At 40.2% G+C, this 12,656-nt stretch overlaps 1 protein-coding gene across 1 annotated transcript in view; it reads left to right on the forward strand.

The window, feature by feature from the left end:
• UXS1 (UDP-glucuronate decarboxylase 1) overlaps positions 1 to 8,966 on the forward strand; it is a 56,216-nt gene extending 47,250 nt beyond the window's left edge. Inside the window, exons 11-15 of the mRNA XM_030971860.1 lie at positions 1,871 to 1,914; positions 2,939 to 2,999; positions 4,405 to 4,462; positions 6,783 to 6,886; positions 8,136 to 8,966. Coding sequence (XP_030827720.1) covers positions 1,871 to 1,914; positions 2,939 to 2,999; positions 4,405 to 4,462; positions 6,783 to 6,886; positions 8,136 to 8,267 — 399 coding nt within the window. The 3' untranslated portion in view covers positions 8,268 to 8,966. The remainder of the gene's footprint in view (positions 1 to 1,870; positions 1,915 to 2,938; positions 3,000 to 4,404; positions 4,463 to 6,782; positions 6,887 to 8,135) is intronic.
• Positions 8,967 to 12,656: the final 3,690 nt, after the last annotated feature.

Consider the following 12,656-nt stretch of genomic DNA (forward strand, 5'->3'; position numbering starts at 1 on the left):
TACATGTCTGAAGATGTGCTCTGTCAGTGGGGTTGATCTTTCCCAGAAAGAAACAAGGCTACCAGTTGAAATTTGCACAAACATTTCAGCATTCTTTATATTGGGAATATAAACAAAACCCAATCATTGTCATGCTGCCTAAACTTCAGCAAGAATATTATTGTAATAGGGGTAAAAATAGAATCTTCTACCCAACATCACTGTTCTGTAGGAAATAACTGTTTGATGTTGAAAATTACTGAATCTGAGAAAAGAAGTAAGGGGAGAGTTCTTTAGCTGACCAGGTCAAATAAAATTAATTGTCAGCAATAAGCAGTGACTGAGACCTAAAAAAAAAAAAAAAAACACATCATCACAGTATCTGGCTGACAGGAATACCAAGTGTGTTGATCTCTTTAGAAATGCTATGTATTTGGTCTCTCAGTTCAGAGTACTTGTTTAAATGGGGAAAACAATCTCTTGAGAGAACAGTGTCACTGAGTTGTAGAAATTGTGGCCTATGCAAACATGACAATTGTTGTTTTGTTATTGTAAACGAAGATTTATTAAGAGAAACCGAAAGATAGAATCTCTGTTGTATTTTCCAGCCATTGCTTGTATGTGGGAAAGATAACCACATGGGTGACCTTGCAAAAATCATGTACAAATACTTAGTTGTGTAAAACTTATCCCATAAGTTAAGCTAAATGCAGGAAGCTCTACTTAAATACATAAATCTGCTTCCTGTTTGTCTGGGAGTCCATCTGGCTGATGTTGTGCTCCTGGTGTGTTCCTACCTGAATCAGTTTTTGGATTAACTCTTAGACCCCTGATCTTACCCAGTGTGTGCTGAAATTGGAATTCTTTTGGGCTCTGAATCAGCCTTGGAGAGCACCAGGCTTACCAAGTAACAGATGGCCTGTGTACCATTGTACTGCCCTTTCTGTCCTCGAGGAAAACAAGCATGCTTTCTTTTCTGTCCCTCCAAAAGCCTTTCTGTTGCAACAGGTTGATGGCAAAATATGTGTCCCCAGTTAAACTGAAATGTTTTCACCTCTTAAATGTGCCTACCTATAGCTTTCAGAATGTAAATATTCATGTTCTAGAGACTTTAGTACTGCACTTGGTTAAACTGTGAAAAAATAATGGTATCAAATACCATTCTGTACATTTCAAGTATACATCAATGTCTGTTTGAACTTTAGCAACTTGCTCCAAAATACCAGGAGGTATGTAACCTGAGGAGACTTCTTTTTTTCCCCTCTAAGGTTTTGATACAAATCTGTACAGGTGACTTTGTGAGTTGTAGCATCTAGAAATTACTTTGCTTCCCATTTCCCTAGATAATAATATTTAGAGCCACATGATTTTTGATTTTTTTTTGTCCTGATTGCTTTAAACACAGTGCTTTTTCTCAACAATTTTTTTAGCAACCACTAACATTTAGTGGTCTCTTTGAAGCTGGCTGTTGTTGATGTGCAAATCAAAATTGCTCATCATAATCACATCTTAGTAGTCTGAAGTTTGCTTTAAATGTTTGGCACTCTTTTCTGGCTGTGAGTGCAGGCTGCAACTTCTTCCAGCGTTCCAGAAGAGGACAAAGCATCACTCTGTCCTACACCCCTGAGAAGGTTTTCTTCATGCAGAGGTCTGGTTAACAAAATGCCTTGGGATATGTTTACTGGAGACAGATCCAAGAGGAAGACAACCTTCAGTGAACTGATACTTCGCCAAAGGCTCTGCAAGCACATTTTTTTCCATTCCTGTAATGTTGAGCTTGTGTCTCAAGTGTTTCTTCTTGAGACAGTTTTCTAGAATGGTTAGGAGAAGATAATTGGGCTAAAGAGCGCTTCTGTATTTATTAACTTCCCTATTTTTCATGTGGTTTTAGGTCTATGGACCTGGAACTCAGACAAGAGCTTTCCAGTATGTCAGGTAAGCCTTGTTTGTTCTTGCTGATAATTTACTTCATGGTTCACATAGCCTGGTCAGCTTTGTATGCAAGTGCAGTTGCTTTACTTTTTAAAATCACTTTTTAATACAAGCGCTCAAAAAAACACGCACCTATTGAAATCTGATTTCAGCATTCCTCAGCTGCCCAGTCTGCTTTACAGGAGCTCTTAGGATCCAGCTTTACTTTCAGAAGGAAGACAGAGAAATTTTTAAAAATATCAAGGAGAAAAACTTTGATTGGTTTAGAATTTTACTTGAGATACTAACATGCTCTTCCCTTCCAGAGACAGCAAGTAGCAGACAAGTTTTTAGTGCTGAACAGTTTGTCACTCCTTGCATTTTAATGCAATGCTGCCACCTTGTGTCCTTGGGGCTGCTGTGGCTACTGTGCAGACTGTGCACAAAAAAAAAAAAAAAAGCTAAAAAAACCCATGCTGGACTTCTGGGTTGTTTTAAGCCCTCTTGTCTTAGAAATATTCTTACCCTTTGCTGAAGATAGTATCAGTGGTAGTAGATTTTAAAGAAACCCCATCAGGTCAAAGTACCCATTCCTTTCTTGATTATAAGTCATAGTGAAAAGGATCTGGATTTCTACATCTAGGGCCAAGGTGCTACATCTGTGGCTAATAATCCAAAATAACTTTGGGTTATATTGCTGGGGGAAGGTAACCCCAAAATACTGGTTTTCAACAAACTTAGTTTAAGAAATTTTGAAAATGAGAAGACAATTCAAACAACAGGCTGCACCACCTTTCTCTGTTCTGTTTGAAATTCACTGGAAATCAGCCTCCAGGTATGTTTGGATACTGGAGAGAAGAGGAAATATTAATCATTTCTTAATGCAAACACTCAAGAAAACATGCACCCATATAAATCTGATTTCAGCATTCCTCAGCTGCCTGATCTGCTTTACTGGAGCTCTTAGGAGTCAGCTCTCTTTTTAGATCAAGAATATTATTTATAGAGAAGTGGAAATTGCCCCAATCTGTTCTTCCCTCTTTTACAGTGATCTTGTGAATGGGTTGGTGGCATTGATGAACAGCAATGTCAGCAGTCCTGTCAACTTGGTGAGTATGAGTGCTCCATTCTCCTGAGTTACAGTGCACTGGTCAACACCACCTCTGTTTTCTCCTTGTCACTGATACTGATTTCTAGAAAAAAAGAAATGGAACAAAAAAAAAGGTCTTTCCATTACAAAGAATGTATTCTCTTTATAAATAAGAAGACTGACCCCCTGGATATTGAGATCTTACATTTCCAAGAACAGGATAAAGTTGCTGGAGTTTTTAATTTGTTTTAGGAAGAAGATGTATGTAATCAGAACATTAAGGGAAAAAATATGTGGGGCACACATGCAAAGCCCACCAAGAAAATGACCGAAGACTGATTTTAGTGGGAAAAAAGCACTGAAGGAATGCTTAGCTCTAGATAATTAGAAATAGTCTCATACTGCCCTGGATTCAAGGAAAATGTGATAGTATTTTATGGTATAGTTCTCTAGTACTGTTTTAAAGTGCTTGGAACTTAACTTGTCGAGTAAGATTTTTGTTCTGTCCTGTTTGTTGTCACCTTATTCTTAGTAACGGATTTAAGAATAGAAAAAGGATGCATATCCCAGGTAATTTCTTGTGTATGCTTTTGCCAGATCAGATACTCGACTCTGCAGGGCAGTTCACTAGATTTTCCTTTTCCCCTGTGGCCATGAATTAATTTCTGTGTTTCTATACAAATGCTGATATGTTTAAACTCTATCACATGCTTTGTCTTCAGAAAACTCAGTATTTAAATCTATATGTATCTTAAGTGCTCAGCTTTTGGTCAAACGAGATGTGGTAAAGAAGTGTTTTGAAACAAGGAAAGCTGGGAATGGAGGGAATTGAATCTGATGAAGGGGAGCTAATGCTAGCAGAAAGTGTTCAGCATTTGATTGTAAAATATTGATCAGGAAATTATGTGCAAGTTGGTTAAAAAAAAAGAAAAGGAATATTTTATAGGAAAGCAAATAGCCCTTACGTATTCATATGTAAGCTGTAGTAGATTAAGAAGCAATTGTTAGCAGCTAAATGAGCCTGTGTTCCTAACTTTGGATGAACCAAGAACTTAGCATACTTCTTCATGATACCTCAACTGGGCACAGTCCTTGAATCCGGATTTCCAAATGATGTGGCTGTGTGGGCTGCCCAGTGACATAGGCCTTTACTGTGACTGCCAGCTCTTTACAGACTGACTTTTTCTGGGGGGGGAGGCAGGGAACAACACCTCCCTACATACACTGAATTACCAACAGGAATATAATGGAGGACATTTTCTAATGAGTAAGGAACTTGTTAAAGTTGAGAGTTTTTTTCAACAAAGTAGAACAAAGCTTGAAGTTTAGCTTTCTCAGAGGTTAACCTGCCCCTATTGGAACCATGTCTAGCACATTGTAAGGTGTTTAATTGTTATTGAAATGAGTGTCTCTTGTATTTGTAGGGAAATCCAGAAGAGCACACTATCCTAGAGTTTGCCCAGTTAATTAAAAAGCTTGTTGGTGAGTGTGATTATTAATTCTTTGTAAAGTTTATGAAGTGCTTATTGTCATTAGATACTTATTACTTGATTAGTGTGTGTAATATGTGGATAATTTAATTAGTCTTTGGATTTCGTAATAATTTTATTAAATTTTATCAGGCATTTAATCATATAATTAAATATTAATAAGATAATCCAAATAATCTCAATTGTCTGTAAACTATTGCATGACGAGTAGAATGAATACATTTTCTGTGTATCCGTGCACTCTGTACCCATTAATTTTTATAATGTTTAGACAATTTTTTAGGTTTGTTTTAGCACAAGGACGATTCAAAAATGAAATGTAAAATATGTGAATGAAAATGTCCTACATAATATCTTAGCTGCAATAGAGATACTTCAGGAAGGTGGTTCTTCACAGTTGTGCAGGCTCTGGTCCTTCAACTACTGTTAAAAACCTCATGCTGTGGCAACAGTCTTTCTCTGTTCTTCTCACTGTTTCTGACAGTGATTCTTGAAAGGGTTGACAGCACCTGGGAAGAAAACACCATGGCTTCCTCCTCGTTCTAGCTCTGATACCTGTAGCAAATCAGAGCTCTCAAGAATGGAAGGAAATAGTTGTGCTTGGTCTTCTAGTGCGGCTCCCTAATGAGATGAAACATCCTGCTGCCATTAGCCAAGGGCTTTTAGTCTGTACATTCCAGAAGTGCTTCTGACAGATCTGAAAAAGATGAGTTCAGACATATAACACAGAAGCTGATGCATGTGTTGTTTCTAATAAAAGACTGTTCTCTCTGGAAAACTTTTGTGAATTCACAGATCAGGGAAGGAACTGGAAAAATCACAGCACCAAACCCATCAGACACATGGATTAATTGTCACCTCTGTCTGTTCACAAACAACTTGATGTGTTCTAATCCACTCGGGGAGGCAATTTAGTTCTAAAATGGCATGTAAACTATTTGCTAGATTTGGGTAGAAGAATTGGCCTCTTTCTGTGTGTTGTTCTGAGGAAAGGCAAGTGCTTGGTTTTTTAAATCAGACTGGAGATTGTGGGCAAAAAGAAACTGATGCCCTTTTGTAATGCCAAAGTGCCAACAATCATGGAATGATTGAGGTTGGAAAGGACCTCTGGAGGTCACTTGGTCCAACCCCTCAGGTCAGGCAGGGCAACCTACAACCAGCAATGGCCCAGGACCATGTGCAGATGGCTTTTAAGTATCTCCAATGGTAGAGACTCCACATCCTCCTTGGCCCATATGTGTTTCAGTTTTTGCCCACTGTCTCTAATGCTGTCACTGGGCACCACTGGAAGGAGCCTGGCTTTTTCTTCTTAATCCCCCCCATCTGATATTTATACACATGGGTTAAATTCCCCATAGCCTTTTCTTCTGCAGATTGAAGGGCCCCAGGTCTTTCAGCCTCTCCTCGTATTCCAGTCCTTTCATCATCACCATGGCTCCTTTGTTGCACTCGCTCTGTATGTCCCTGTCGCTCTTGTACTGGGGAGCCTAGAACTGGACCCCGTTCTCCATATGGATCTCATCAGTGCTGATTAGTGGGAAAGCTGATCTCCCTTGTCCTGCTGGCAGCACTTCTGCAGCCCAAAGATATCATTTGCCTTCTTTGTGGCAACTGCACATGGGTTCCTATTCAGCTTGGATCCCACCAGGACCCTCAGTCTTTTCCTGCCAAGTTGTATTCCAGCTGGTTGGCTCCCAGCCTATACTTCCCCAAATTCAGGACTTTGAACTCATTGAATTTCATGAGGTTCTGTGAGCACTTTCTCCAGACACCTTTCTCAAGCTCTGGATGGCAGCACAGTGCTCTGGTGTATCAGCAATTCAGTATTGATCCAACGCTGATCCTTGGGGTATAGCCTGAGTTACCAGTCTCTAATCACCATCTTCTGGGCCTGGCCATGCAGTTTTCAGTCCTCCTCACTGCTCATCCAGCACTCAGTGAGGGTGTTATGGGATCAAAAGCATCACTGAAGTCAAAGCAGGTGATATCCACTGCTCTGTCCTTCTCTAACAGTAATTAGAGAAACAGTAATTTCCTCATAGAAGGTTAATAGACTGGTCTGTGAATGTAACTTGATTTTTGTGAATTCATGCTGAAATCTTTGTGAAGTGCTTTGTGAACCCATGTTGCTGTGGGACAGGTGGATCACCCAGCTGTTGCATGCAGTGCACCTGTGTCTGTGCAAAGCATTTCAGTGATTGAATTATGAAGCAGAGAGCTGCAGAAAGACCTGCTGCTCCAGTTGGTAGAAAAGATGTAAATGCAAAGCATAGTGAATTGCAGATGATAAATCACAGTGTCTTGTTTAATAGGCAGTGGGAGTGAAATCCAGTTTCTCTCAGAAGCACAGGATGATCCTCAGAAACGAAAACCTGACATCAGAAAAGCCAAGTTACTGCTTGGCTGGGAACCCGTGGTATGTACAGATGAATTATTGTTGCTGTGTGGTAAAACACCAGGAGGCAGAGGGGGCTGAGGAGGGGACACATGATAACAGTACATCTCCCTTACTGTAATATTTGCCTAATGCCATCTCCAGAACAGTTTTAACATTTCAACTTTTTCACTTGCATATTATGAGATGATTACCTTTCTGTAAGCCCAATGAATCATTTGCAGCGTACGGTACATAGTTACTTACATTACCAAGCCTATAGCTAATGGGTTTGCTGGTGTTGCTGCAATCCTCATTCCTGTTGCTGGCAATAGGAGTTGGTTTGCTTGGAGAGGTAAGATCTGCCTAATTCCCAGAAAAAGTGTGACTTTCATAGCCAGCTCCCCATTCTAACTAGCACAATGGTTTGTACCCTTCTTTAAATTTGCAGACAAAAATCATTCCAGGAAACATGTGAACCTACCTAGTAAATGTAAGCCTAATAATAGAAAAAGATTCAGATCCTTCTGAAAGGATTCACGGAGGCAGCTGATATTGATAGACCATGTCTGACAGCACAAGGGTGATAGCAGACTGTTGCAAACACAGAAGGTTTAACTTCTGTATTTCTGGCCTTCTGTGTTTGGCACAGGCAGTAAGAAAACTTGCTCTGAAGTAGCAGTACAGAGTTGGTACAGCAAGGCAAGCAGTTTCTGTGCTGCTGTCTTTATCTTCCTGTACTGATGATGGTGTCAGCAAGCATCTCAGAGCATATGGCTCCTGAGAAAACAACTCCTCTGTTGTTCCTGTCTCCATAGTCTATGCCTGTATTTAAGCACTGAAATTTGTAGGATTACAATTATTTGTATAGGATTTGAGAATATCAAATGAGATACTGGATGCCAGCTTTATACTGTGCTGCGAAAGATGATCTTTAATCCTTACAAACAGAAGGGGCTTAAATGCTGGGTGTTTGTCTCTTTCAATGCATTAGGAACTGAAAGTAGAATTATGCATGTCTGTTTTGACATGCAGACCCATCATAACCATGTGTGAGATTTAAATTTGTTGGGTTTTTCTACTTATGTCAGAAAATACATGTGCTGTTTAAAAGCTGAGCTGCATCAGCAGTGAGGAGATGTAACCAGCATGTGGTGCTGTTAATACTTAGATTGGCTAAGAGTGAGATTCCCTGGCTCCCTTGTGATAGCTGCTTTATAAAAGATACTGTTGTGAAATGAGCTGATGTGAACCTAGAGTGATATGATTCTCTCCTCACTTTTGGGAACAGGTTCCATTGGAAGAAGGTTTGAATAAAGCAATTCATTACTTCCGTAAAGAACTTGAGTATCAGGCAAACAATCAGTATATTCCCAAACCAAAACCTGCAAGGATGAAAAAAGGAAGAACAAGACATAACTGAAGACTATTAGTTGGACAGGAGATTCCCTGCTTGACATTTGACGGATGTAATTTTTTTTAATTTTTTTTTTTTTGAGAGAGACTTTAAAACAGGTATCATGAAGAACGAACTGGAATTTCATTCTGAAGCTTGCTTTAAAGAAGTGGATGTGCCTAAAAATAACATAAATATTCCCTTTCCCTGCAAATCTTGCCTTGCACTTTTTAAATCTGTCTTTTTATGTAAAATAGAGTAGAAGCATCTTTTAGTATCTTCAAGTTTTATATCTTGATGTGAGATCATTTTGTTGTGACTGTCCTTGACAGTTTTATTTACTGGTTTCTTTGTGAAGCTGATGATAAACACAAATGGGATGAAAAATGCCAATTTATTTATAAAATGGGTACTATAAAATATGAGATGTTCTGCTATGCATTAGGAAAAAACTAGTGGTATTGTCAGGTGAGAGACACTGACATCTGCATATAGAAGAGTTTAAAAGAATTCTGTATGAGAGCTTTATGTATTCTTTAAAGGAGAGATTTTTTCAAAAGTTTAGTTTTAGTTGTACACTTGAATTTGAGATATTTTCCTTGATTATCATGGATAAGGATATTTTGAATCACTACTGTGTTGTGCGTACTCTGGGAATAAAGTTAATGTATTATTGGTTACAGTGGTTGAATATGCTATTTTAATAAAATACGGAAACTTCTGTTTGCTCGTTTCAAGGTTTCACTGTGGGAATTTCTCTGGATTTGCACATCTGTGGATTTATTGTGTATTAAATATGAAGTAGCAGTCTGTAAATAATCCACTCAAATGTATAGTAAGGGCTGCAGGATGTCTGTTGAAATAGATCATACAAAACCATCCTGATTTATTCTAATTCAGGTAGTTGATAGTGATGCAGGAATATAATAATTCTTTAAACCATGGAGCCTAACTTCAGCCTTCCTGAGGAAATACTGAGGAAGTGTTTCTATTTCAAGCAGTTACCAAAGTACCAGTAAATGCTTTCAATTCTGGTAACTATGCCCTGTTATCTTAGGAAAAAAAACCCCACAAAACAAAACAACAACAACAACAACAACAACAACAACAACAACAAAAAACACAAAACAAAACAAAACAAAACAAAAAAAAAAAAACCACTTCAATTACCCTTATTTTTAATATTTCTCCTAGTTTTTAAAAGGTATTTAAAAGGTATTTTGGCTTAGTGCCACTCAAAATTGAAAATCCTAAACCTCATCAAGCAAAGTGACTTGTCTTTATCTCATTAGAGCTTGATGTTTTTATTAGCTTTTGAGCATCTCTAGATTGATGGTAAATTGGGAGTTAGCAGTAGCAGAGATGTTATGCCCAGCCCTGGGAAGACTCCAGAGCAGTGTGGCATTTAGGCCCCTTTGTCTGAGCTGTCTGCCAGAGCCTCACAGTGCTTGCATGGCTTGGAGTCCCTTCCAGTCTGTCTGCTAAAGTTCCCAGGGACTCCAGCAGGGTGGGGTTGCTGCATTCATTGCTGTGCCCTGCCTGGAATGGGACTGCAGGGATCCTTCTAAGACTAATGGGTTTTTCCTTGCTCACAAGTGCACATTTTCTCCCATTGGAAATCTGCCATACAGCTGAGATGGGGAGCCATGGTGCATTTTCCTGTCTGGATTCAGAGGTGGAATTTAGATATTATACATTACCTCCATCTTTTCACAGCCAAGCAGCTTGAGATCTGCTTTTTTTGTATGAAGCCTTTTTCTAGGTCCTTGATCTGGGTTTTTATTCCACATTAAATTGCCTGAAAAGTGCACCATGGTGTGCTGCTCCAAATGTGCCTGTAACCTGTCATTACTGAAACACTCACAAAGCACAGCCTCTCCCTGTACTCGAAGCCACAGCTGGACATGTGTGAAAGTAGTGCCCACTTCTTCAATAGTTCTTTGGAGAGAACTGTAATCAGCTCCCAGCATGGAGGTTTTAACCCTTAGGACTCTTAAGAGGGAGATTATACTTGGGGGATGTTGCTCTTGCTCCTTAGATTTCACTCATTGTGCAAATAGTGCCATTGAATGCCAAAGTGTGTGAAGAGATGGGAGACTGGTACACCCATGGTCCAACATTCAGCTCAGCCATGGAGAGTAAAGGGGAGCTCTGGCTACCAGCTGTTACTTCCAGGGCTGCTTTTTATTTAATCCAGTGACTTCAGCACTAAGCATGTGAATTTGTACAGGCACAAGCATGCTACTACAGACTAGCACAAAATGGGAATGTTCAAAAAAAAATCCCCTGGGAAGTCTGAACCTTTAGATACAAGAGAGAAGGATTTAAAGGCTCTTTAGGTTACGTCTCAGCCTGACTTCCTTCATAAAAGGAGCAAATTGGAGAGGCCAAGTGGCTGGTACCAGTACAACCTATCTGTGAGTGTGTGTGATGCCTCCCACTGGGCCTGAACGACAAGACTGCAGATTTGCTACTTTCCTCTTACTGTTCCTGGTTTTTGTTTCAGAGGTTCCTGATTCAGCTCCCATATTCTTTTTTAAAAGTGTCTTCCAGCAGCAGGAGCTGAGATAGCTGTTGCACTTAAGTTTTGAAACCAGTGACGTGGGGCTGGTTCAAAAGGCATGAATCATGTTAAGAGTCTGCTGATGCTTGAGACTGAACGTCTGGGGTACTTTGAAGTTGTCTGGTCTGAACTGAGTCTTCAAAAAGGCAGATGGAGGTTTGCATGTTGGTGCTCTGCTCCTGTCTGGGGTTAGACACACCAGCAGGAGAAAGAGGCATCAAGTGTGTTGGGAACCACAGGTAAGAAAGGTGCTGCCTCTCCAGAAGAGCCACTTTTGAAGGAGGGTACTAGAATACAGCACTGAAAGCTTGGAAAGACAGAATTTGGGAGTAAATGAAGCAGAGACATGCTCTCAGGATTTTTTTTTTCCTTTAGAAAATTTGAGAATATGAATTTTCTGCTGTCATCTGGTCAGGCAAAGTAAAACTAACATGACCAAACTTGAGGTGCCTATTTACTCACAGTTTACTGTACCAATGGGGAGCTCAGCTGGTGCTGGGTGCAAGTCCTCACTCTCAGTAGGAAATACGCAATGCAGCAGAGGGAACTGGCTAGCTTGGTGCTGCTGAATGGGACCAGCTTTCCAGAAGGAAGGGTGTGCAAGGCACCTGCTGCTGTGCATCCTTTGATCCTCACAAGTAGGACCACTCCTGTTGCTGAAGGTTACAACAGCGTGAGATCCACAGTTGGATTTTATTCTTTATGTCAAGCATGATGTACTTTATTTTAAGTAGTTCCATGAATATGTAATCTACAGAAGCCTCATTCTTAACTTTTTGCTATATGGGGAAATAATGATCTGGTGGTTTCTGTGTCTAAGGTGTTTGCAGCTTCCCTTAACCTATATAGACTGGTGGGTTTAGTAGCCAGTGAGTTCACTGCCACTTAGGTATTTATGTCTTGATCTATTTTTTAAATAAATTTTTCAAAACATAATGTATTGGGAAAAAAACTTTCGCTTTTTGCCAGGGTTTGAATTGAGTTTCACAGTTAAAAGAGGCATAATTGCCTTGGAGAGCAGGCTACAGAGGGCAGAACAAGGCTTTGATTAGTTTGATGGATTGAGCCAGTCCCCAGCCTTGCTAGTATTTAGTTTAATGCTGCTTGAGGCCAGGAGGTCTCTGAGGGTTGTTAGGGGCTGGTCCACAGGAAGAAGATGCTTTGTTTGAGGGAACTGTACACTCAACACTGCTAGCCCTAACAACCCTGCATCCCTTCCCTGAAGTTGCTGGGAATGTGGCTGCCACAAATCCATAGTTCCTCTGTTGTGAGCATTTCCCTGAGCAGGGATTTCAGGTGTCAGATGGGAATGCTTTATTTGCAGCTCTTGACTCTGTAGAGCTACCATGAAGAGCAGGAATAGTTCTGAAGCAAAACAGGGCTCTTTCTATGTGGCAGGAGGCTCCTGAATGCAATTCTGTATCAACAGGGAGGCTTTGCTAAAATAACAATTCATATTTCTTGCAAAAAACCCCCCAGATTCTGGCTTTCTGTTCCTTGTCTCAGTCCTTCTCTTGCTTATTTCATAATAGCAGATCTGACAAGTCTTCATCCATCTTGGTTTGTTGCCATATACAGCCTGGGACAGGCACCAGCTTGTTTATTCTTGCAGTGTTTTCCCTAGATGCTGGCATGCTCTTCAGCAAGGAGCAGGATCCTCTGAATACTCTGGTCCCTACCATAGCTGAAACAGCTGGAAGGTCCAAAGCACCAAGTCACAGGGAACAGTGGCCTTAAGTGCTGTCAAAGCCACGCACGGCAATCTGGGCTCTGTCCACCCCATTGCAGAGAAAGCTGTTCTAAGCAAGGAGGGCTACATCTTCCACCTGGGAAACAGTCCTGGGATAGAAGTG

This window comes from Camarhynchus parvulus, chromosome 1 (genome assembly GCF_901933205.1).
Source record: "Camarhynchus parvulus chromosome 1, STF_HiC, whole genome shotgun sequence".
In the NCBI taxonomy this organism is placed as follows: domain Eukaryota; kingdom Metazoa; phylum Chordata; class Aves; order Passeriformes; family Thraupidae; genus Camarhynchus; species Camarhynchus parvulus.